At 30.5% G+C, this 27687-nt stretch overlaps 2 protein-coding genes across 4 annotated transcripts in view; one reads left to right on the forward strand and one right to left on the reverse strand.

Annotated features, from left to right (window-relative positions):
- The window catches only part of LOC118192801 (tetratricopeptide repeat protein 37), a 144459-nt gene extending 126525 nt beyond the window's left edge, over window positions 1–17934 (forward strand). For all 3 annotated transcript variants that reach the window (XM_035363814.2, XM_085819504.1, XM_085819503.1), the window contains 6 exons: window positions 2445–2591; window positions 2719–2804; window positions 4551–4614; window positions 4853–4986; window positions 11271–11389; window positions 17774–17934. In XM_035363814.2, the coding sequence (XP_035219705.1) occupies window positions 2445–2591; window positions 2719–2804; window positions 4551–4614; window positions 4853–4986; window positions 11271–11389; window positions 17774–17787 (564 nt within the window). In that variant the 3' untranslated portion in view covers window positions 17788–17934. The remainder of the gene's footprint in view (window positions 1–2444; window positions 2592–2718; window positions 2805–4550; window positions 4615–4852; window positions 4987–11270; window positions 11390–17773) is intronic.
- Window positions 17935–22624: 4690 nt separating this feature from the next.
- Window positions 22625–27687, reverse strand: part of Cib2 (Calcium and integrin binding family member 2) — an 80896-nt gene continuing 75833 nt past the window's right edge. Inside the window, exon 6 of the mRNA XM_035363809.2 lies at window positions 22625–22926. Within this exon, the coding sequence (XP_035219700.1) occupies window positions 22905–22926 (22 nt within the window). The 3' untranslated portion in view covers window positions 22625–22904. The remainder of the gene's footprint in view (window positions 22927–27687) is intronic.

Below are 27687 nucleotides of genomic sequence, written 5' to 3' on the forward strand. Positions count from 1 at the left end.
TCTATTCCTGGGCAGTTTTGAATAAAAAGTTTCTATTTCATCCAAATTTCAAATTGAAATTAAAAAAAAAAAAAAGAAAGAAAGAAAAGAAAATTGATTTAAACAATAGATTAATATTATTGCTATTGATTGCAAATGTTTTAGAAGAAACATTATAATTGATTTGCACATTAAAATTGTTTTGAATGTGTTTTACTGAACAAAAATAGTAAAAGAAAAATATTTACTTTTATCATTTTTCTTATAATATTTCCAGTCAGATAATGGCTTCAGTTATGGTTATGTTCACAAAGTGAATGAGAGAACTTTATGAACTAAAATTCAACTAGGAAGCCATTTAAGAAATTGAAAAGTTTTTAAGTAATCATTTTAAGGGATTATATTCTTTAAATTGCATTTTCTGAGTTTGCTTTTTTGATAAATCCTTTTACTTAAAATCCTAAAATTTGCACATATAGATGCAAAGTTGTTTAATATTTTGACTACATGTTTAATATTATCTATTTAGAAGCAGGGATGGATTTTGCAAAATACTGAAAAGAGAAAATGACGGAAATGAAAATTAAATTTAAATAATTTTTTCCTCCAAAGTTTTTTTCATATAACTATGTTTATTATTTCTTTCTCAAAAACTAATTTATTAATTGCAGAAACAATCTTAAAATTATAAATAACTTTCTAATAAACGTAATAAAAAATTTAGAACAGAAATGTTGAAAATTGAAGAAAAAGATATTTTTTAATTGTTGAATATCATTTTGTCTAACCAAAAAATTAAGTAATATTCAGAAAAAATAGAAGAAAATTCCTAAATAAAAAAAATTAACTTGGATCAAGTTCCCTCAAATTCTAGTAGTTGCATTTACAAATTTGTTTTCACTCAGTTTTTCCTACTACAGTCAAAAGTCGTTAATCCGGAATCGTCGGGACTTCGGCGATTCCGGATTATCGATTTTTCCGGATTATAGATCATCAGTTTAAATCTGGTAAGATGGCATGCAGAAATTACAAAATTAAAAATATGAAACCGTAATTTATGAAATAAAGAACAATTATGATCTAAAGGGTATCAAAATTTACAAAAAGAAAAAGCTTAATATTTATTTGTTTACTTTATTAAAAATTTCTTTCAATGTAAGTTGCTTCGTTTCATGTGATAATACTTTCTCTTTAATTCTATTAAACAGACATAATTTCTTGTTTAGTTACAAAGTTCCGCTGTTCAAGTCCTATAATTGCTGTGTTGAGAATACCGACTAATTTGTCAATCGAAATGTTTTCGTTTTCAATAACCTGTGGGTCACTTTCTACACTATCGGAAGTGAATAATAATGACGAGGAACTTGAATTAAATCATATCAAAGACGGAGTACATCGAAATGAAATACTACATTTAGTAAGGAATTATAAGCCAAATAAAATAAAAACATCTGCCCTGAAGATAAGGATAGTGCTGACAGATCAACTTCCAATCCGTGGCGTGAAATTGATAAACAGATTTCGGATTTCAAAACATACTTTCGCTTTGTAGATACAAATTACATATTAGTAAATATATATCGGAAATTCTATTTGACATAATCGAAAGTTCAAGCTTACTTTTATGAAATTGCTCTAACAGTCCGCAAAAAATAATCCGCCGGATCCAATTCGAAGATTAAGGAACAACGCAATCTGCAACATTAACTGAATTAAAAAATTTTTGCTTAGATTACATTCGTTACACATTAAGCGCGCATGCGCAAAAACATATTCGCATCCGTAAAGGTCTTACGCGCACTCGTAAACGCCCTTGCACATGCGTGAACGCTACGCATGCGCAGAAAGTTTGTAGCTTTGAGGTCCGGATTATGGGTGTCCGAATTAACGACTTTTGACTGTACTACAAATCAGTTAGATATGTCTAGAAGTTCATTTAAATGTTAGTCTCAAAAAGTGTTTTAAAACCAATAAAAATATAGTTGATGATTTATGTTACTACAATAGGCATTATACTAGATTTTAAGTGCAAATAACTCCCAACTAGTTTGTAAAATATTTTTTAAAAAATGGTTTAGAATCAAACTATGTAAAAAATTGGCATTAATTGTGCATTGATATATGGATGTTAAAATAATGTTATGTATAAATCAAGTACATATTCTAAGTTATGCTTTTGTGACATGAAAAATACAAGATGAATATTCCCAATCATTCTGCTACATTTAGATATAGTTAATTCCCCCACCTGACGATAGCATAACATCTATATCACTTCCATGAATGAAATCATATATTTACTTGATTAACCCATACACATAAATGCATATATAGTAATATCAGTGCCATTTTAGTGAAAGTAATTCAAGATATTTTATATAAAGCATACATAATGACTTGAAAATTTAGTTTATAGTTGTTTCTAGGAAATATTTTGATTGAATATTTATTATTTTTTTAACTAGGCACTCTCAATAAGTTCCTTTAACTCTGAAATCCAGTCTGCTCTTCATATCCTTGATGCAGTTGTCAAAGTATTTGCGAGTAAAGGGAATCTTGATGCCCTTGTCATTTCCATAAAAAAGAATCCTAAATCGTTTTTGGGATTTCATGTTAGTATTTTTTTTTTTTAATTTTCATTTACACTGTTATTTAATACTAAGTTTTAGCTTTATAGAAAACAAAATAATGTTTTTTTCTTAATGACTGTTTATAAGTAGCATCATTATTATTCAACAGATTTTGTGCCAAATATTGCTGTCTTCTGGAAGATACAATGAAGCAGAAAAAACAATATCTACATTTGCTGCAACAGCTGAGCAACTGTAAGCTTTAATCAAAAAATGTTTGAAATTTAGTTGTGAAAAAGAAAGAATACTAATTATTCAAATCATTCACATATTGTGCTTGTGCAATTTGAAGTTTAAATTTTATGTTATTAAAATATAATGTTTGTGGCAGTTTATCATTCATAATTTTCTGTCTTAAAGGATTTTTAAATAATATCTAGTCATCAGCTAATTTCATTAGTTCAGTTTATAGCTTTCTTAGTAACATAAGAGCCAAAATAAAGATAAGAGTAAAATAGCCGAAGATAAAGAAAGACAAAGGTAAAATAGCAAGTACTATTAACCTAAGCTAGATTAAATATATAACTTTAAAAATCTAAATTTACAGTGTTGTTTTTAAATGACAGTTTTTATTTAAATTTTTAAAGTATATTATAATATGGTAAATTTTATCTCAATAGTAAGCATTGTTAAAGCATAATTCTTTTGTATAAAGCAAATTAAAGAAACATTTTGAAGATTAGTTATTTTTCTTTAAAAATGAAGTTTGTCAGCAAAAGTACTCTTTATTTTGTTAGGATAAAATATAAGACTGTTAATTAGTACATAATGATATCTGTAAACATTTTATCTGGAAAAGCAAAGGGACTTGCATTTAATTTTTTTTTTTTTTACTTTATCAGAATTTTATAGAATAGCAATTTGTTATGTAGATATTAAAAAGAAAGAGAGAGATTGTAAAATTCATTTTTAATTTTAACCTTGTAAACCAGAAATGCATAGTGAAAGTTTAATTTCCCACTGTCGGATTAAGAAACAGGCATAGTCCAAATGTTCGCTAAATATGTGCACAATTTAAATGCTATAAAGTAAAGTTATCATTTGTAATTTTGTTTATCACTTGGATAAGTTTAGCTATCCCATTTTTGCATTAACAAAAAATTATATTTTTTTTTTTAAAGTTAAAAATTTGTTTGTATATGTATCGATCTGTATAATGAGTTGTCAAGCATAACCAGGTGCAGTCTCCCTCCCCCTTTTTTTTTATTGTGACATTGTCATGAAAATTATATTTTGTTATTAACAGACATGCTAAACAAGATGTAACTGTAACATTTATATTCAAATTGAAAATGATAATCAGCTTCATTAACTAGTTTAAACTAAACTAAACTCAGTGGCTCAACAGCCATAGTGGACCATAGCCTGCAGTGCCCCGAAATCTGTTTTCTTGACCTTGGGCCCCGGAATGCATCAGCATATGCCCTGGGCATGTGGTCAGCTCTGTGCAAGTGGTGTTCAGTCCTCAAGCAAAGTTGGTACTTACGTTATTGACCCATTCAAGAAATGAAAGGCCAAGTCAACTTGCCGTTTCCTTGCCGAGCCCGGGGATCGAAACCCGGACCTGTGGTGAAGCTGCGCAACATTCTAGCCACTTTGCCACAGGGCAGTCCATTAACTGGTTTAAATTCCATATTATTTTAATGTTATTAATATATTATTATATATGCCTTTGTAGTTGGCAAAGTACCTGATTATCTGTTAATGGATTAGCAGAGTAAATAATATGTTTTTATCATACTTTCATGTTGGTCTTATATTTATAGTCTATGCAAATTTTAGTTTTGTTGTTATTAATTGTAGAAAAGTGTGAAATTTATATGCTTTCTAAATATTTCTATATTAAAACATCAGATAACTAAATTTTGCTTTCCTGATTTTTTTTAAATGTTGTTGAATGCTCTGTTTTTCTATCATGTATACTTTTATGTTGTCTTGCAGATTTCCTAAATGGAAAATCCTACCCCTATTGCAATTAGCTGTGTTATCTTTCAAAGCATTTCATGTAAGTTGACACAAGGAGCATTAAGTTTAATACTGTGTAGCTGTTATTCAGTAATATTTGCTATAAATGTACATTTTCTTCTTCCTTACCAAAAATACCTGGAAGTGACCTTTTTTGCATATATTTAAATATATCTTAGATTTCATTCCCCCCCTCTTTTTTTTTTTTTTTTTTTTTTTTTTTTTTTTTTGAATAATGTAGCGATACATTATTGATCTCTCCCTCCTATCTTTCTTAGGCTTGTAGTGATGAGCAGGATAAATGGTTAAAGCTTGGAGTAGAAATTACTGGCAAAGCTGTTCACATTGCTCCATCTAGTCAAGCTGCTCGCTTCTTACAAGGTTTATTTGCAATTAAGTCTGGAAATTTAAGGTATATTATAAAGGAAGGTTTTTCAATACTGACTAATGTTGCTTGATTAACAATTTTTGTTCTTAATTATTAAGAAAAGGGGGCAAAATCTGAAACTGTTTTAAATAATGATGAATGTAATTAAGTGTGGTGGTATTGTTTTCTGTATTTATCATAACTATCAATTTAATCTGTTTTCAGTTTGAAAGAAACGAAAATTCTTGGTTATGTTTCTTTGTTTCTTGTATTGTCATAGATTTTGATTTTTGTTATGTTCTTTACTTTTTATTATAGTATTCTTAAAACATAATATGATCCTTGTATTTTAAATATTTAAAATTTTTTAATTTAATGTATTTCTATGATAATAGCTTTGAAAATTTTCTGAGTTTTGAAAATATTGAATACAGTTTGGAGGGGGAAAATGTTTATTTCAGTTACCGTAATTTCTGGAAGAAAGGCCGCATCAGCATAAACGCCACACTCGAGAAAAATGTCGGGAAAAAAATTTAAATTACATAGAAAGGCTGCATCAGCGTAAACGCCGCAACAGATTAAATTGCGCGTGACATCGTCGTGGGCCGTATAGATGCAAAAACTAAACCTAAGTCCTGATATATGACATACCAGTTAAGAAAAATGCATGAAATGAAACCATAACTCAAAAATAAATTAAAGGTAAGAAATGTATAGCTTCTGTGCCGTTTAGAGACATTTTCAAAAATTTTCCGCTCCCTTCTTACTTAAAAACTATTCAACAAGTACTTGTACCCAAACTGATGGGATCTGTATTTGGCAGAATGCCAAGAAAATTCCATTCATGCTGAAGGGGAAATATGTCAGAGTTCGTTATTGTGAGGCAGGTGGAGTCGTGTCCGCCTTTGAAAAAAATTTCAGAAAAGGCAGGGGTGGGGAGAGGATGGGTCCTGGAAGATTCATCGAATGGCAGAGAAGAGAGACTATTCAAACTGATGAGAATGTTGATTTGAAAGGGGGAAGAATGTTATTGTTCTGAGATCTCGTTTAGGGTGAATAAGACATGTAGGTCCGTTCAAGGGAAAGAATGTAAACAAAATAACTGAGTGGTCTTTTGTGTGGGAACAGCACCAGTCTATGCACAATGACAAGGCCATCCAAACTATGTACAATGACCATCATAGGAAATATTTTATTTTTAGTGCACCTAAACGCCGCATGGGTAGAAACGCCGCACCTGCTGAAAATTTAAGTTTTAAACACGTAAACGTCGCGGCGTTTCTTCCGGAAATTACGGTATATTTTCTCTTCATTCAAACTAGCAATAAAGAAATTTCTAATCTAAATAATTCTTATTCTATTACCTGCCAAAGAAAATTTGAGTATTTTCTGCTGGCAGTGGAGATATCAAAAATGCTACATGTAAATGTAGAATACAGTCAAAAGTCGTTAATTTGGACACCCATAATCCCGAATGATCTATAATCCGGACCTCAAAGCTACAAACTTTTTGTGCATGCGTCACATTGACGCATGTGCGTAAGACCTTTACGGCTGCGAATATGCGTGTGCGCATGCGCAAAATACGTTTACGCATGTGCGTTTAACATATAACGGACGGTATAAGCTAAGCTAAAATCAAAGAATCATAGACTTTCTTTGGCTAAAATTATCTAATTCAGTTAATGTTGCAGATTGCATTGTTCCTTAATCTTCGAATTGGATCCCCGGCTTATTATTTTTTGCAGACTGTTAGAGCAATTTTATAAAAGTAAGCTTGAACTTTTGATTATGTCAAATAGAATTTCCGGTATATATTTACTAATATGTAAAGGATTTACAAAGCGAAAGTATGTTTCGAAGTCCATTAAACAAAAGTGGAATTGCTGCAAAAAAAAAATGATCTAACCATTCCGAAATCTGTTTATCAATTTCAGGCTGCTCTGCTGCAGGGGGCAATGAAATGGAAGTTGATCTGTCAGCATTATCCTTATCTTCAGGGCAGATGTTTTCAACACTGCCGCGCCAATGAATTGGAAGTTGATCTGTCAGCACTATCCTTATCTTCAGGGCAGATGTTTTCATTTTATTTGGCTTATAATTCCTTACTAAATGTAGTATTTCATCTCGATGTATTCTATCTTTGATATGATTTAAATCAAATTCCTCATCATCACAGAGGTTATTGAAAATGAAAAAATTTTGATTGACAAATTAGTCGGTATTCTCGACACAGCAATTATAGGACTTGAACAGCGGAACTTTGTAACTGAATAAGAAATTATGTCTGTTTATAGAATTAAGAGAAAGTATTATCACATAAAACGAAACAACTTACACTGAAAGAAATGTTTAATAAAGTAAACAAATAAATATTAAGCTTTTTTTTTTTTTTTTTTTTTTTTTTTTTGTAAATTTTGATACCTTTTAGATCATAATTGTTCTTTATTTCATAAATTACGGTTTCATATTTTTAATTTTATAATTTCTGCATGCCATCTTACCAGATTTAAACTGATGATCTATAATCCGGAAAAATCGATAATCCGGAATCGCCGAAGTCCTGACGAGTCCGGATTAACGACTCTTGACTGTATTATCATACCTGAAGTTTAACTATTGGTTTAATTGTAAAAATATATATTACCCCAAATTGCCTTTTAAAAAATGCATTAACCTAATATCTGAACTGTGTAAGATTTAGTAATGAAATTTGAATATTAATAATGTTTATAAATTTTTAGTACTTCTTTTATAGGAACTTTTTGAAAAAATGTGCTTACGTGTAGGTGTAATGTAGCAATAATGATAAATATTATTAGTGAGTAAAATAATGGGATCTATTGTTTGTATTACTAGTTCAACCATGAATTTTGCTGAATTTTCCATGAATTTTGTTGATTTCTCCACTCATAACATGGTGAAAATGAGCAATTTAAATGTATCCTGTATTCTGCATTAGTAATCCCATTACACAACACTCATGCATGATTAAAAACAAGTTTTATGTAGTTCTTTTGTGGGAAAGGATGTTGTAGAAATATCATGTTTTGTATAGTATTCACTGTTATGCAAGGTGTTTTATAAATAAAGAGAGAATGGTTATAATGTTAATAATATTTGAATTTTCATTTCTAAAAAATTTACTTAAAAGAATGTTAACTAATAATTTATTAAAACTTTTTCTAAATTTTTTTTTTAAAAACTGCTTAACTATTTGCATCTTATTTTGTCACTGATTTTTAGGGTACTTATAATTCAATTTATATTGTTTTCTCAGAACAAAATACAGTCAAAAGTCTTTAATCCGGACTCGTCGGGTTTTTGGCGATTCCGGATTATAGATCATCAGTTTTAATCTGGTAAGATGGCATGCAGAAATTATAAAATTAAAAATACGAAACCGTAATTTATGAAATAAAGAGCAATTATGATTTAAAGGGTACCAAATTAAAAAAAAAAAAAAAAAAAAAAAGCTTAATATTTATTTGCTTATTTTATTAAACATTTCTTTCAACATGCACATGCGTAAAGCATACATTACGGATTGTCGAAATTAGAAAATTGCAACCAGAAAACTATTTGATGTGTACTCGTGATATTTATAATGACGAGGAATTTGATTTAAATCATATCAAAGACGGAATACATTGAGATGAAATACTACATTTAGTAAGGAATTATAAGCTGAATAAAATAAAAACATCTGCCCTGAAGATAAGGATAGTGCCGACAGATCAACTTCCAATTCATTGCGTGCCGCAATGTCCCCCACCCCCTGCAGAGCAGCGTGAAATTGATAAACAGATTTCTGAATGGTTAGAGAAACAAAGGATATGCATTTATCCATTTTTTTTTTTTGCAGCAATTCCACTTTTTGTTTGATGCACATCGAAACATACTTTCGCTTTCTAGATCCTTTACATATTAGTAAATATATATCGGAAATTCTATTTGACATAATCGAAAGTTCAAGCTTACTTTTATAAAATTGCTCTAACAGTCTGCAAAAAATAATAAGCCGGATCTAATTCGAAGATTAAGGAACAACGCAATCTGCAACATTAACTGAAATAGATAATTAGATCATTTTTAGCTTATACCGCCCGATATAAATTAAACACGCTTGCGTAAATGTATTATGCGCATGTGTAAAAGTATTATGCGCATTCATTAACGCATGCACGGAAAGTTTGTAGCTTTGAGGTCCGGATTATGGGTGTCGGGATTAACGACTTTTGACTGTATATATATTAATGACTATATACATACATATATATATATATATATATATATTAATGACTATATACATACATACATATATATATATATACACACACATTACCATATATGTAAGTGCTTGACTAGGGAAGACATTATTTTGCAATCACGAGTGGACTGAGGATTAGAAGATCACTGAAAATATCAGTTATTAAGCAGAAGGTGCTGGGATCTTTTGAAGAATCACAAAATCACTTTATCCAAATATATCTTTATTACTTGTCGCACTTCAAAATAGGGCCAATCTGCACCCCACAATTTTGATGATGGCACATTACATTTAAAAGCTACAATATCATTTAAAAGCAGCAAAGCAAGAGACTTCCTTTAGCTGACAAGCATAGGCAGAGAAAGGGCAAAGGTAGTTGGGTTGCAATGGTATTAAAAGTAAAATTTTTCTTTAATCTCATTGGCTAAAATGTATAGGGAATGCAGAAGTTTTAAGATAACATAATGCGGAATTAGTTTTGACATATGATGCAGTTTAGAGAAATTTATTACTAGAGAGAAAGTACCCAAATTAAAAATGAGCAATCTAGAAGCTTTTTGAGTTATAATTTTGATTTACGTTTTTTTTTTATCTTACACACACACACACACATATATATAGATATAGATATATTAATGACAAATATTAAAGTTTATGCTGTGTTATGATGTAATGAATATTTGGAAATCCTTTTCTATAGAAATTGTATAAAATTAATGATGATAAATCATGTTATTAAATTAACATAGATATTCAAATGTTAAATATCACTTCTGGATTTCTCTTAGACATTTTGGGATATGCTTCTTTCTTACATAGTATATTAATATATGTGTATGAACATATTACAATTGTGTTATGCCTTCTATAAATTTTGACATTAAACAAGCTGTTTTATATTGTAAGTGGTTCTATCATATCTGTATCAGTATAATTTATATATCATTGCTAATTTATTAGAAAATAATATTTTATCAACAAATTGATTTTTCTTCCTGTTTTTCGTTCCTAAACATTTATCTGAAGAATTAAATTTTAATTAAATAATTCTTAAAAAAATTAAAGGACTCAGATTTTAATTGTCACCCAAAATGGTTTGTTAAAGTTTTTCTATGTTCTCACAGAACTCGCAGTCTACCAGTCTATTACTGCACTCACTCATTCTAACACATTTCTTTTTGCCTTTTGCAGCTTTTTTATTAACCATCATTTTCTTCGCACCTACGCCATATACAATTCTACAGAAAAATTGCAAAAATTTTAAAAGCAACATGTGTTTAGAATTTCCAATGAAGTGTTAAGTGTTGGCATATATTTTTATATGATTTTCAGTCTTTTCTGAGTTTGTCATATCAATGTACAGTATTCTTAGTTAGATGGCTTGAAAATTTTTTTTCTTTTTATTATTAATGCTTTGTGCGTTAAATTTATTAATTAAATATCATGTTCTTTGCACATAAACCACATAAAATTTAGCTGAATAGTAAAATCACAAAATATTTAAAAACAACATCTAGTTAGTATTTCCAATATACACTATCATGCATGTGAGGTAACACTGTTTTAATCTGTACGCAGTATTGCCTTTGCTCACTTTCAGATCATTAAGTTTGTTAAAATTCATTAAAGTTTTACAAAATATAAAATTGAAAATTCAGGTTTCCAGGGTAGAGGAATGCATTATTCAAAATTTGATGGGCCTATGCTATATCGTTTTTTGGCAGTGTGAAGAACATACATACATTCATGTAGATTCTTTATTATTTAATTTATATAAAGTGATTTGGACATTTAAAGTGATTCGGCACCAAATCCTGTTTCAAGACTAATAGCCAATTTGGGCTAATAATATATTTTATGTGCAATAGCACTAAAAGAAAAACAATCAATAATAAGTAATGAAAACACAATCATTAAGTAAGGTTATTAGAATGAAAAATAGGGATCTAAACTTAAGTGCAAAAGGATTGACATTAACTGTAACTAATATTTAAGTGTGTTAAATTTTGTATATATTTGTGTTTATTTTTACCTTTTTAATCAATAATTTTCTTCTAAGTTTGGCAAAAAGAAGTTTTGAGAAAGTGGTATCACAGCGAGTTATAAAAGAAGCTAAATGGATGGAAGATGTTGCTAATTGTGTATTACAGAGTGACATGTTAAAGAAAAAGCAAAAAGGTTTTATTTTAGCTCTTTTTATAATTCATTTTTATTCAAAACATTAATTATCAAACTATTTCATTACTATGTATTTTATATATGACACTGTGATGCTCATTCTGAATGTCTGTATTTTATGATTTTGTGCTTTTAGGAATATATCATACATCTGTTAAAGGTAATTCTTAATGTAGCTGTGGACTATTTTATTGCTTATATACATATGCATTTCTTACTGATTCCGGAAGTAGACTAAATGTTCTGTATCGAAAATAATATAGTTTCATTATTGAAGCATAACCTGACATAAATTATTTTAAAGCATGGGCAAGTTTTGGGTAAATTTACAAAATGGTGTTAATTTTCTCTATCACCAAATATATATTAAACTGTGTGCATTTTTTAAAACTATTTCACATATGAAAGTTTGAATTGATTTTTTTTATATTTAACGTAGTGATTTTTGAAGTCTTCTAATAATTTTATGACTTCTATTTTTTCTAAAAGAAAATAATTTTTAAAAGCAATATTAAAGTTTAAAAAAACCTGAGTTGACAAGTCTTAGAATTTAAAGCCAAAATTTTCATCTTAATTATTTTTAGAATGACTAAGATATATTTATTAAAATTTATATTTAAACAAATTTAAAATTAAATTTTAACAAACACGTATAAAAGTAAAAAAGCAAATTTAAAGCCAAAATAAAGAAAAAAAAGCCAAAATAATTTTTAGAAAAATTAAAAAAAAAAAAAAAAAATGTGCAAACAATAAAAGACTGAATTCTCGAACTAATCTACAATATCATTTAAATTCAGAAGCATAAGCAAATCAAGTGCAAAACCAATCCATGAAAATAAATTCACTAATTTAGCAAATTGAAATTAAACCAAACAATTTTTTTAAAAATGCATAAGTGAATGACTGTTGAGTAGGCAGGAGACAGACTTATCAAGAGGAAGTTGCCTCCAAACCTAACTCTCCAATCAGTCAATTCGTGTTTCGTCATTCATGCAGGCAAGGGTAAGAGTCAAAACCAAAAGTAAAAAGTGAAGAATGTCCAAAAAGAAATACCAATAAAGAATTTACCCAAATAGTTTAACACTTAGTAAAACGAATATGAATTAAGATACTATTGAATACCTAGTCCTGCAAATTATTAAACACAGCAAAATTAAATTATTTGATAAAAGAAAGAATTTCCATTTTCATACTATTAAACTAATTAATTGGAACTCTAATATCTCTAGAAAAGTAATAGAAAACACGTTTCATAGCCAGATAATCAGAATAAAAAATATATGTACTGAAATAGACAATTTAAAGGAAGAAATAATAAAGCTAATTAATGTTCAAGTTGATAACCAAGTACCACCAAAATTTATTAATTTATATATTAAAAAGGCAGGCATTGACTTTACTTTATAATTTTTTGGCTCTTTTTGATATGATAACATTACCTTAAACCTTAGCTGGAGGGTAATGAAGGATATAGGAGAGTAAAGAAATTATCTTGTAAATTTTTATTGTAAATATGTATATTTAATCAATATTGGATTTTTTCCTTTTACTAATAAAGGGCCAACTCTTTTCAAAAGTCTCAATTACAGCCCGAATTGAGTGAAGATTTTAATCTTCTTCTTCTAATTTTCCATACTTTAGCCAGTATTTAGTTAAGTTTTGATATTCCAATTGAAATCAAGTTCATTAAACTTTTAATTTTTTCTTTCATTTAATATATAACTTTAATTAACTTCCTTAAGAAATTTTGGGAAATTTCTAGGAATTTTTTTTTAGAAGTTTTTTAAGGACTTCGTTTCAAAAAGTTTTGGGATTTTTTTGACATTTTTAATTTTACTTTAAAACTTTAATTTTAAAACATTTCAGTTTTACTTAATTACTTTAATTATTTGCAATTTTCACACACAAAATTTTTCACTTAATGTTTTTACAATATTTACACAATTTTTCAACAGAACACACATTTCACATTACAAACAGTTTACATTTTTTAATTCACAATACCACTTAACTTTATTTTACTTCAAGCAAACTTACATCTTTTGATTGGCTCAGCTACTTAACTCCCTAAATATTGATAATTACATACCTTTAGGATTTTTAATTTTTCTAGATTTATTTTTATATATTTTAATATTAATGTTTGCAAAAAATTTTTAATATAACAAAGATAGCAGTTTGACACTCAACTTTACCTACATAAGTGCCATCTATATAATTTGAAGAACACACTTACTTCTCTTTAAAAACACTTTTGCAGACCCCAACACTCATATAGTAGGTAAGTTAGAATTAAAACTTACTATTTACTTGCTTTAAGTATTTTTTAAATTTTTTTATGTAGTATTTAAGTATTTTCTAAATATGAATTATATTTTTAAGTATATGTTTGTTTTTCAAAAATTGTGAATTAGTTTTTTTTGTTTCTTATTGGTTTATATGGATTATGTCTAGTACTTTTTTAGTTTCTTTTTATTGATATGCATATTCGTGTCGGGGAGGTTTCTGTAGACAAGGGTTTCTAAAATACATTGGTTTCTAGATTATTTTTTATTTTTTAAAAAAAATTTAATTTTTTAAAAAAAAGTTTAATACTTGACTTTACTTGCTTGTTTCTCAAAAGACTTCCTTAGTATTTTCCTTTTAGAACTTTAATTCTTAAATGCTAATTTCTAAGGGTACCACTTTATTGGTCTTTTTGGACATTCTTCACTTTTTACTTTTGGTTTTGACTCTTACCCTTGCCTGCATGAATGACGAAACACGAATTGAATGATTGGAGAGTTAGGTTTGGAGGCAACTTCCCCTTGATAAGTCTGTCTCCTGCCTACTCAACAGTCATTCACTTATGCATTTTTAAAAAATTATTTGGTTTAATTTTAATTTGCTAAATTAGTGAATTTATTTTCATGGATTGGTTTTGCACTTGATTTGCTTATGCTTCTGAATTTAAATGATATTGTAGATTAGTTCGAGAATGAAATCTTTTATTGTTTGCACATTTTTTTAAAATTTTTCTAAAGATTATTTTGGCTTTTTTTTCTTTATTTTGGCTTTAAATTTGCTTTTTTACTTTTATACGTGTTGGTTAAAATTTAAATTTAAATTTGTTTGAATTTAAATTCCATTCCTTGCAGCAATGGCGCAAAGAATATTTTATTAAATTTGTATTTAAATTAAATTTATTTAATTAAATTCAATTTATTCTTATGAAACAATTTTATTAAAATTTATTGTGTAATTAATGTAGAACTATCTATACATATAGTTGTAATTTTTAGTAAATATTTAAATCCTTTTGATTGCATTGTTGTTTTTGTATGTTATTGTGTGGTTTTTTTTTTTTTTTTTTGCTTAATTTGGCTTAATAATTTTAGGGTTTATTTTATGTATTTGTGGCTATGTATTTTGTGTAAAAGTGTGTATTCCTTGTACAGGATTGTAGATCTTTCAATTCTGAATCCAACATTTAAATTGTAAAATACTTAATAAAAAATTGTGAAATTGTAAAAATCCATTGTTTCCAAGTTAACAACATCTGGAAATTTCTTGCTAATTTAGTGACTTTTAAAAGCTTTGGAAAAACACATTTTCAAGGCCCTGGGACTGGTTTTTCCCAAAGCTCTTATAAGCATGTAACACTGTGTAAATACAACTCTAAGATCCAGTTGTTATTCAGGTCTGAGATATTGCTGTTCAAAGAAAACTGAATTGTGCTTTAATTTTCACTCTGAAAATGTTATTAATGCTTTCTGATATTTCTCATGTGCAAAAGAGGATTTATTCAATATCCATATTCTCCTTGAATTATTGACAGTTACAAAATTTTGCTGTACTCTGTATTCTTTTCTGATAAATTTTCTATTTTTTTTTCCTTGTAATTTGGAGTGATTATTTAACCTTTCAACTGTCATGCCCGAAATAACCTCGGACACAGCGCTGGTATTCCAAAATGTAAAGCCCGAACATTACTCGGGCTAATTTTTTTTTAGTGCATCGTATTGTTATGCCCGAATATATATTGTGAGAAGTTTATTTCGGCATCAATTCAACAGATGGCAGGACTTTACTGAAAGTTTCAAAAAATAGAGGCTAAAGTTCAAAGTGCACAGCTTTTCTTTTTTTTTTTTTTTTTTTTTTTTTTTTTTTTTTTTTTGATTGTGAGGCGAACTTTTATTTTTGGAATTTTAAAAAATTGACAATTTATGCACTCAAATCATCAAAATAACTTGACAGTTAAATGGTTTTAAAGAGACGGCTATGAACCTTTGTCTCATGACAATATAATGAAGGGAAGGCTAATTATATACACTCATGGAACTTATGTGAACCTTTGGTTTGCAACGATCAAGAGAAGATTGATTTGTATATGCTCATGAGATTTATGTAAGTGGAAAAAATTACCCTTTTCTTCATGCTATATTCTTATTTGAAAAGCTCATTCTAGTGTTAAAAAGCATTTCTCGTTGTGTACATGTAATTGTATTAACAAATGCAGATAACTGTGTGATCTAAATGAATCTAAATGCTTAAAAGTTTGTAATATAGGGACATTTTGAAAAATGTGTACATGTAAATAATTGTATCTGAATATTGTAATTAAATTATGTTATTTGATTAGTCTTTAGTACTGAAGTGAAAAATAACTTCAAGTAAGTAAGTACTAAAGTTTTCACCCCCTTTCAAATTTGGCACACTGCTTCCAAAATAATGTTTGGCTCAGAAAAATATAAAAATATGTGAATATTGCATTTACTAAATGTGAATATTTCTGTTCATTATTTTTATAGTGCTTATAGGATAAATATGCTGAAAATAGGTGCATGAACAAAATTTTAAAAAGTATTGGGTCATCCAAAAAGTTCTGCAGTTTTGCAAATTGAAGCCACTTTTCTTAGAATTATTTTGTCACTGCTGACATGGAGTGACTTTGATCAAAGAGGATGTTTAAATTCTATCTTTTCTGCTTTTGTAGCATAATTCTAGCATGTATACTGATATAATTTTTATTTCAGTGCAGTGCCAAGAATGGAGAACCCTAAAGTTACTTTTGATCACATTATACTCATTTATTTTTAAAAAGAAAAAAATTGCTGGCTAGACTGCCCATAAAACTTGTGCTGAAAGTGCAAAGTGTTTTTTTTTCTGAGGCACAATTCGAAAGCAGTGTGGAGAATTTAAGCGAGGAAATGTCAGCCTCGAATATGATGCCTTCTCTGTAAAGAAGACCCTGTGAAAATTTATCTTTACCGTTTAGGAACTATAGACAAATTATGTATTCCAAAAAGTCCATTATATGATCATTTGGAGAAAATTGGGTATATAAGTTTTTACAATGTATGGGTACCCCTTGCTTTAACTCAAGTTTTGGTATGTGACTTTTTGCTAAAAAGAATTAAAGAAGTTCCATTTTTGAAATACCTCATTACTGGAGATGAGACATGGATACTGTATATTAATGTTACAAGAAAAAGATCATAAAATAAGCCGAAAGATTTTGTTTTAGTTACATCGAAAGGGGATACATTCCAAAAAAAGTATGCTTTGTGTCTGGTGGAACTGTAAAGGAATTGTTATTGTAAATTATTACCGCCATATCAGACAATAAATTTGGAAAAATACTCTTCTTAAATGGCAGTTTTAAAAGCAGAAATCAAAGTACTGAAACTGTCTAATTCTTGAGGCCACTCTTCTTTCATCATGATAGTGCTCGACCTCACATTTTGATGAATGGGAGACAAAAGCTTATTGTGTATGGCTGAGGTGTGTCATGTCACCCTATATTCATTAAACCTTGACATCTAGCATGTTTTCAGGCCACTTCAGAATTCTCTGAATGGACTCACTTCTTTGGAAACTGTCAAACGGTATGTTAATAATTTCTTTATGAATAACATAATGACTTTCTAGGAAAGAAATTTTCCAGCTACATGAGAGAGGGAAAAAAATTCATGGAATAAAATGGTGCTTATGTGATTCAGTGAAAGTTCTCATATGTTTTTGTATTCCTTCATTTGTATTTATCATCAAAGAACAGCAGAACATTTAGAATTACCTGATATTTCTTAAAAGCATTTTTTTAAACTCTAGCTTAATTTAATTAAATTGGTAAACTCAGTTACTGAATATTACTAACTAATTTCATTGAATGAAATTTCTAATAGAGTTTTCTCTCAATTCTGTGCATTTGTCATGAGATACTGAAAATCATTTTCCGATATTTGCCAACTTATTTTTTATAAAGGTACTAATTTGATGTCAAAGCTTTAGAATGGGCTGTATAATTTTTTAATTTTGCAAAACTTAAGTATATAAATCATTATCAGAATGTTGTGTTGGATTGCTTTTGTGAACTTATTTAAAAGGTATTGTTTCTTTCTGCAGATATCCCTTCATGATCATAAGTACTGAAACACTTATCTGTTAGGAGTATGTGAGAGATCATCTGCTTCAAGGGGACAAGAATGATCTGATTATTTTTTGTACTACTGCTTCACAGATGTATTTGAACACATAACATTTTGTTATTAAAGTATTTTTGTGAACTTTAATGTGTCTTTATTAATTTATGTCTAATTAAAAAATAGCAAGTTGTGCTTCAATGGGTAATAAATAAAAAGGTTGTAGTAAACAGTTTTCATGTTCTGTCTATGATGTTACTGTGTTCAAAGATATTTAAATTCTTATATGTACTTTAGTATCCTTTATACACTTTTTTTTTTCTTTCTTTCTCAGCTTTTGCAGTGCATATTAAATAAAATTTTCTCTTTAGCAGCTGCTCATATGTTTATTTGAGATAGAATTCAGACTACTGGATTTTGAAGATAAATCTGATCATGAAGAACTTACTGTGATTTCTTGTTATTACTACTGACATATTGAAAGTACTGTAACCATGTCAGATGTTTGAATGTGAAGCTGTTATATAGACTGTAAAAGAAGCTAATTCCTAGATAATTTACTCATTTTTCTTTTCTCTTTTTTATGCATATTATTAAAATAATATGTAGCTGCTTTGTTGTAATTGAAAGTATATATCTTAGTGAATTCATTGGACAAACTTTACTTGGCAGTAGAATGTTTCAAGATAAACACTTTTTGTCAAAGAAGGTATGTTTTCATCTGATGCATGTAAGCTACAGAGTACTGTTTGACTTTCTTGAAAATCATATCTCCATTTAAATCCATATTTTGTATGTGATGGAGCATTGCAAAAATTCCAAGATAGCAGTTATGCATCTATTATATAAGGCTACCAATGAGAAAAGAACTGCTGCATAAAATGATTGTATTGTGGCTGATTGCACACTAGGGCTGGTTTGGTTTATGTGATTATAGCAAAACCTCAAGGGCTGTCTGCCTAAGGCAAGGGATGCCTTCATGGAAGACTTTCTAAGGGAAACTGGCTCATATACTCATTACACATGGTGCACACTAGGGAAATGCCTACCATCAAACATTTGAACTGCCAGGTCTGTGAAATTGGATCATTCTATGTCAGCGGAAATAATGCAGGGCAGGGGAAAAAAAAGAGCTAGACCTTCTGGAATGGAAGCTATTATGTGTTTAGTTGAGAAAAATTTGACCATAAGTACAAATGCTACTGAAAGGTTCTAGGCATAAGTCTAATCCATTGTATGAAGAGTTTAACAGAAGCAACTATTACATCCATCCCTTCTATTTTTCAAAAATTTCTCAAAATCTGAGGTTTATTATTTAACCATTTGTGCATTGGCAGCAAAATGAAGTATTGTCAAATGTTCTATCTGTATACTGTTAATAGATAAAGCCTAATTTATATGGGAAGAAGTATGTAATGTGCATGATTCTCAATTTGGTGTGCAGATTTATTGTAAAGTTTATCATATCTTAATTTCCACCTATAGCAGTGGTCTTCAAACTGTTCTGGGTTCCACGAGTCGAAGAAAAAATTCAAAAGGAAAATGATCAAGGCTAATAATACATTTAATTATCTTTGATACATATAATACATTTAATTATCTTTGATGTGTATAATATATTTAATTATCTTTGATGCATTTAATTATCTTTCTTTATATAATACATTTAATTATCTTTGAATTTTAATCAGAAGTTTTATGTGTGAGATGCTGATGTTTTATGTGTGAGCTGCTGAAGATGTGTTTATGTGTGAGGTAAATATATCTCTTGAAGAACTAAATATAGTACCTATTATGAAAATTAAAGAAAGTTTAATGCATTGAATTTAAAACTTTACATATGGTCGGAATATGTTAAAGAGGATGACATGTACTGCTTTGCAAAACCAAAGTTTTCTACTGGAAAATTAATTGAATTTAGACAACAATGTTAAATATTACATTTTGGGGCATCTTTTTTCAATTAAAGAGAACTGTATGAGAATATTTCCAAGGGGGGAAACAAGTATGACTGGATAAAAAATCCTTTCAAGTCGGAAGGCTTGCTAATGTAGGAAAGGGACAACTTATTGACATAACAACAGATTCAATGTTAAAGTCTAAATTCAAGTAAGAGCAGCTTCTACATTTTGGGTTGCAGGTTCATGCAGAATACCCAGAAGTTTCTCACAGAGCTATAAACATTTTAATGCCATTTGGAACAGCATATTTAAGTGAAAAATCTTTTTTCAAAGCATGTGGCAACAAAAACTAAGTACAGAAACAATTAAATTGCAGAATATAAAATGTAGCAGCAGATAACATCAAGACAATTTGTGTAACAAAGTGCAAGTACACCCCTGTGACTAAGTCTAATGCAAGGTTTGGTGATACCTGGATCATGAATTTGTGCTATTAATGAATAAATTGCACTAATTTTACATTAAATATTTTAATACAATACATTTTTATTGTCTACATAGAGCACTATAACATATTGATCTACATTAAATATTATTTTTTAATATATTTTTCTAAAGCTAGGATGAGGATTCTCTGAAAACAAAACTTATAATTCTAAGTGTTCCATGAGTCAACAAAGTTTGAAGACCACTGTCCGATAGAGATAGATAGCTGAAGAGCTCATGTATAAGACTTACATTAATTCCAAGGGCAACCTACATCATCAGATATTCTGTTGCTGCTGTAATGATTCACATAATGGGTGATTTATTAAAAAATGTACAGCATTTGTCGTATTCATGTTGTTATTTACTATGTATTGTATGTCTACAGTCTCTTCTTTGAACATGTACTATAAAATGGCTCAATGATATCCCCTTTTCCATTTTTCTATTCAGTTGGGCAGCTGTATATATTACATTCAGGGCTTAATTTCTAAGATTAGAAGTGCCGGAGCCCTATGGCAGACTGTCAGCAAAGAGGAAATAAATAAATAAAATGACTATTAAACTCATTAATAATTTTTAAAATTAAATAGTTACTCATTATCAAATTAATTAATTATAATTTAATTGATAATTATTAGATGATTAACTATTATTTATTGAAATAGTTAAAGATTGAAGTAATTAAATAATTAAAATTAAATAAAGTGTAAAGAGATAAATTGAAATTTAGTAAGAGATTTTTAATATAATTTTATTGTTAAAATTTCTACTGAAATTGTTATTCAGTTACATAAAAGAAGTGCCACAGCCTTCTTATTCAGGGTTTTGGTGCATTCTGGCTATAATTATGATTTATTACAAAAACTAAGAAGCACCGGACTAGAAATCCGGTGGGCTCCGGCCCAATTTAAGCTCTGATCATAGGGGTTGAAAACGTTCTTTTATCATAACAAAAATTAAATATACTTAAAATATAGCTGGTGAAAATTCCAGGGCGAAACAGAATGAGGGTATGAGTGGGTGGAAACAAAAAAGGAGGGGAATCTTGATGAGAGAGAACATTCTCTTTGACTATGGCTCTCTGCTGATAAAATTATAGCCATCAAGCAGATGTGTGTCAGGGGTAAAATGAGTCCTGCATCTGACTCCTAAGGATGAATGTAAAGTTGCTGTTTGTGCTTTCCCCCACATTAGTGGATACTGTGGGAAGACGATGTATAGGATAGTGCTTGAGCAGTTTATCTCAGTATTTCACTGTTATTGTACTCGCTGTCACTTAATGCACATTTAAGAACACAAATTTTCCTTCCTGCGAGGATAACTAACCATCGATAACAATACACTAGATACGATGGCATGGCAAGAAATTTACGTGTTCCTAAACAAACTCCCCCAAATTTATTGCCCTTCTTAAAGGGAAAGGTTTCCGCATGTGAATGAGGGAACTTTACTTGAACATCTCGTGTTTCTAGGGAAATAGAGTATTGCAAAGTCTGCTTATTGTTAAACTAAAACGTTAGGAATTTAATTTTTTCCCCTTTAAATTGTGGTTCAGTTTTATAAAAAGAAACTGGAGCTCATCTTATTTAGGGCTCCAGTGCATTCTGGATAGAATTGTAATTTATCTTAAAAATTGAAAAGTCCCGGAGTCAGGCTCTAGTGGGCTCCGGCGCAATTTAAGCACTGGTTACATTACAGAGCAATCAATTACTATATTGTTTAATCATCTGCTGTGCTTGCATAAACCATTATGGATACAGTTTCTTTGGCTGAAGGTGTTTATTTTAGCACTTTTGTGATCTTTTCTGTGTTATCTACACAGAGCTTTTGTAGTTTTGTCCATGAGCAATGTGAGGCCCACCAGCGGCTGAGAGGTAAAGTCGCTGAATGCTAGTAGTTCGGTCTGAGTTTCGAATCCCACGAATGGGCTGGCTGCATGTGCATATTCATGGTTTTCCTCATGTGTAACCTCCCCTTAGGGCAGATAGCCCTAGGTGCTTTACCTTAATCTCAATAAACCAAACCAAACCATGAGCAATGTGAACATGAACCATTTCCCAGTAGAAGGGTCCTCTATAAAGGCATTACAATCTATGGTGTGCTTTACTACGATTAATTTATAGAAAACAAAAATTATCTGGAACTATAGGAATCATCTGAGTGAGATTTACTGTATTGCTTTTATCTGCTTATTCTTACATTCAAGCATTTTTTGGCAAATAAATACTGTTTTAAAATTATTTTAAATTAATCCGTTAGTCTTGATCCTGTGGAGACGATTCATAAGAAATTTAACCATATGCAAAATTATTATAAATAAGCCAACTGTTTTGTTATACCACAAGGTATGTTATGGTGATTAATGTCATTTAGTTGGTGATGCAAAATATTGTTATTTTGAGAAGTTAAATATTGTGCTGTTCAAAAAATTGCTACCATTACAGTTTTCATGAATTCTTTATTTTGAAATATAAAACTGTTTAACATGCGAAGCTGTACATATTTTATATTGATACATCACTGTACAAATTTCTATCTGATCTTCATAAATTTATACAAAGCAGTTGTCCGTTTAGTCTGTAAAACCTTTCTAAAATTGGAGTACAAATTTGATCTTTTTTTAAATGCTGTCAATCAGTCAGGGGGATTCTATTTAAGTTGAAGAAGATACTGCTTAATAATGTTTGATGTTTCAGGAATACTTCTTGTCTTGTTACTGTTCCTTCATATACGAATGTGGAATGTGCTAAAAAAAGCAAAAAATAATTATGAACAAATAGTAAATATTTTCAAACGAAAAAAATAAAGGAATCTCTCAAACATTATATCAAGAATCATATGTAATAAAAAATATTTAATAACATAATATGAAAATATCGAGTTTTAACGAAAGTTTGCCGCCACCGCAAATATCGTCTGCGCAAAGAGTTCGCATTTGCATGCCTAATCATATTTTGCCAAACGAATTTTGGCATTTGAAAGAAAGAGACTTACTTTAGAACACTATATTGTGAAATTTGTAAAAAAAAATATCGGTATCATTAAGTACAAGGTGTCTGAAATGGAACTATCACGCTACGATATTAGAACCATCATTTATTTCCAGTTGTGTTGCGAAAAGTCAGCTACAGAATGTCGCCAAATCATGTGTACAGTTTTAGGTACTAATGTTGTAGCATATGACACTGTGAAGGTTTAGTACCGAAAGTTCAAAAAGAAGGACTATGACATTCAAGAAGCAGAGCGCTCTGTCCGCCCTACTGATGTTGATCAGGCCCGCCTGCGAGAACTTATGGAAGAAGATCAGTATGCAACCGTCGAGAGCTTGCTAAGGAGTTAGACGTTAGTACCAAGTCCATTAGTCGCGCTATGCATGGCATAAACTTAACATACAAGTTCAATCTCTGCGTGCCGCATGAGCTGACTCAAGCAAGTAAGGACAGACGTGTTCGGGCTTGCACTAATCTCCTCGAATATTAACACAAGGGCAAAATTCTGAACCGGATCGTCACTTGTGATGAAAAGTGGACTTATTTCAACAGCACTGGCCGAGAAAGACGTTGGTCTGCGCCCTGTGAGCCCGTCGACAGCGTCTCAAAGCTCAGTTTGACTAACAAAAAGATCATGCTTTGTATCTGGTGGGATTGCCGTGGTATTATCCACAAAGATTATCTGTAAAAAGGTAAAGTAACGACAATAAGGTGTACAGGGAGATGCTAGTCCGTGTTGTTGCTGCTATCAAAGAGAAACATCGAACTAAGTTTCGGCCCAAAAACGTAATATTCCATGAAGATAATGCAAGACCACATGTGTCTGCATTCACCGGCTGGTCTCTGTACAAACTTGAGTTTGAACAGAGAAGAAGTTTGAAACTTGAACTTGAGGGTGTGGCAAAAGATCCATTTGAATGGATCTTTTGCCACACCCTCCATATAGCCCCGGACATCGCTCCTTTGGACTTCTACCTTTTTTTTTTTTTTTCCCACATCTGCAGCTTCATCTTGCTGGTGCTATCTTCTATTCTGCACAGGACGCCCGAAATGAGGTTGATCTGTTTTTGGATTCGCGGCTATCAAGTTTCTGGATCGAAGACTTTAAAAAACTACCAAAACGTTGGCAGAATTCCATAGATTTGGGTGGTGATTACTACTGGCACTGAAGGTACGGCTTTCAATTTTTTTTTTCTAACTTTATTAAGAAAGCTTTCTGGCGGAAAACATTCGTTAGAACTAGATTATTTATTACTTAATGCTTTCACAGCTACTAGCATACTTTTTTTAAATGAATCAGCAGATACTTTTATTTTATTTTAATTTCGATTGTAGCGAGACAAGACCTGCCTTACCTATTTGTATATTTATACTTTTTAAAACTTCTGGAGCTTCTGATATATTTTAACCTTTTTTTCACATCAAAATTTAGTTATCATATACAAATCGTTGATAAATTTATAAAACAGAATTATACCAAAGAACAAACTGGTTTTTGCATTAGTGACATTAGCTTCCCCTCCTCCAACTGAATATTCTAATAAGGCAGATCCCCCCCCCAAAAAAAGTGAAATTAAATAACCAGTTATTTTGAAAACAAATCCTCATGAAAGATTTTTGCCAAATTCTGCAATCTTTTAATTTATTGCACAATAAAGAAAATGCTGACAATGACAGTTGGCTGCTTACCTCAACCAGTTACTGATTGCTTTTTCAAAGAATTTGTTTTAAATTTTTAATACAAGATACACTGACTACCAATAAGTATTTGGACACCTATGCAAATGACGATATCTGCGGTCCTAAGGTACGTCACGGACTCCGCCGGTATATATCGTGTAGGAAACAGCATCGGCTTTACTCGCATGCAAGATGCCTCGCAGTTCAGAGCTCTCTGATTTCGAGAAAGGTATAATTATCGGGTATCACAAATGTGGCCGATTCTTAAGGGACATATCTAGCGATCTGAAGTACCCAAAATCCACAGTGGCCTATGTGATTAAGAAATGGAAGGTGAGCGGTAGTTGTTGGAATGTACCCCGAGTCGGCAGACCAATGAAACTGGGAGATAGAGACCAACGAGTGCTGTCCAGAGAAATTCGGAAGAACCGCACCCAACCGATGGCCCTCATCCGCGAGGAGTTTCAACAGGCATCCGGGAGTATTGTTTCAATGAATACCATCCGTAAGAAAGCACATCTGCTTGGTTTTCATGGTCGTGCTGCTGCCCATAAACCTTTGATCACAAAGTCCAACCGCGCTGCTCGGTTAATGTGGTGCAAAGCACATCGAAATTGGACCGTAGATCAGTGGAAACGGGTTCTTTGGAGTGACGAATCAAGGTTCAGCCTTTACCGTTCGGATGGCAGGGTCTGGGTCTGGCGTCTACCTGGAGAACGTCTCCTGCCAGAATGCATTGTGCCAACAGTCAAGTTTGGTAAAATTACTTGGTAAAATTCCGGTCTTATTACTGATAGTTGGATCTTTCAATGCTTTTAAACTCTTAAACTTAAATTATGATTTAGCAGCATTTACGCTAATCTTTTCATTTAGTACTAACGTGCTTTATTCTCAAAGCATTTACTGCTGCTTTTTTTTATATTTAATAAATAGAGGTAACACACAAAACGCTAAAAAAACGTTCCTTTGAGCGTAAATGCAAAATCTGAAAGCTTTCAAATTTTTATATATTTTTAATTATTAATCTCTTAATTGTAATATAACACTCAAAAGTTCGCCACTTAATTCGAATCTCTGTGTTGATTTAGAATTCATTTCAGATATAGTAAAATCCTTGATAAAAATTTCGAATATGTTGTTCGAAAGCCGTTGCTTTTGAATAATACATTGTCTTTTACTTATTCAACTTTCGGCTCATTTTGCAGTGGATAAATAAATTCATATCAGAATTGAAAAAGAATGCAAATTTCATAAAAACGGCAAAACGCTTCTGCATAAATTTCTTCCTCCTCTCACTTCGTAAAGGCATATGCATTTTATGTCTGTGATCCCTGTTTTACCAAGTTCTTATATTCGGACGTGATGATGCATTTTAGTTCGTGTTCACGTAGTTTTTCGTTTAAAAAGGCCTAATTTTTAAACGACTTTAATTTTAGTTGTTGATTCTTCGAAAATTGCGTTAATATTAAAATATTAGCATGAAAAATTGGTTAGGATGACAAATTGGAATTATTTCTCGATCTTTGAGGCGGATATAAAGATTGCCGCAGTGCGCAGTTAGGAAATTTTGAATTTTATTTTAAATTATCATATCAATTTCTTAAAAATAATAATGATAAAAATGTTAAAGCTTTCAGATTTTTCAGTTTTTTGAACGTTTTGTGTGTTACCTTTCTTTATTAAATAATCATGTTCTTCGCAACTAAACCAAAAAATTCAATTCAACAGCAAGATCACAAAATAATTCCGATACACAGTCTCGCGCGCTGGAGATAATTTTTTTTCGTACAGTGTTGCCATTGCTCGCTTTAAAATCGTTGAGTTTGTTAATAAAAAATTCGTGAAAATTTTACAAAATATGAAATAAATAATAAAATAAATTCCAAATTTGGGCTTCCAGATGCCCATATTCGAGTGGAGGATTACTTTATTCAAAAGTTGATGTCTCTAGGTACCGTTGTTTTATCCACAATGCGAGAAACATACATACATTCAGTGCAAATTCTTCATTATTTAATTTCTTTAAATATAATACAGGACAGGAACAAGTACAGGCGGCATCACGCCATCGCCATTGACAAAAATGGTATAGCTCCCATGTACCACCTCTCTGGCGTACCGCCCCTTCCACAGGGGACCTGATTACGGTGTACATAGGACATAGTACTAACAACAAATAAGACATAGAACATCATACTGTTACAATATACTTCAACACATAGGACATAGCATTAACATATGGTTACAGATTATTTACAGTGCAAGAAGTTATGTTCATTACAGAGTTTGTTGGTTTTGGCACTGCCCATTTCGACAGGGGACCTGATTACAGTAAACATAGGACATAGCACTAACAACGTATAGAACATAGCGCAACATATTGTTACAACATACTTCAACACATAGGACATAGCATTATCATACTATTACAGATTATTTACAATGCAAGAAGTTATGTTCATAGGACATAGCATTATCATACAATTACAGATTATTTACAATGCAAAAAGTTATGTTCATACGACAAAGCATTATCATACTATTAATGATTATTTACAATGCAAGAAGTTATGTTCATACGACATAGCATTATCATACTATTTCAGATTATTTACAATACAAAAAGTTACGACATAGCATTATCATACTATTACAGATTATTTACAATGCAAGAGGTTATGTTCATTATAGAGCTTGTTGGTTTTGGCATAGCATATGCTGTATGATACCTAGGGTGTTACATTTGAGTTATGTATTGAATGTTATACTGCGGTAATTAGATAGGTAGTGTTCCATTTGGTCCAAGTTCAATGTTCGGATTTTAGCGGTCCATGGGT

Source organism: Stegodyphus dumicola, chromosome 6, assembly GCF_044657685.1.
Source record: "Stegodyphus dumicola isolate Sdum_Otavi_A_Nest chromosome 6, ASM4465768v1".
Classification (NCBI taxonomy): Eukaryota; Metazoa; Arthropoda; class Arachnida; order Araneae; family Eresidae; genus Stegodyphus; species Stegodyphus dumicola.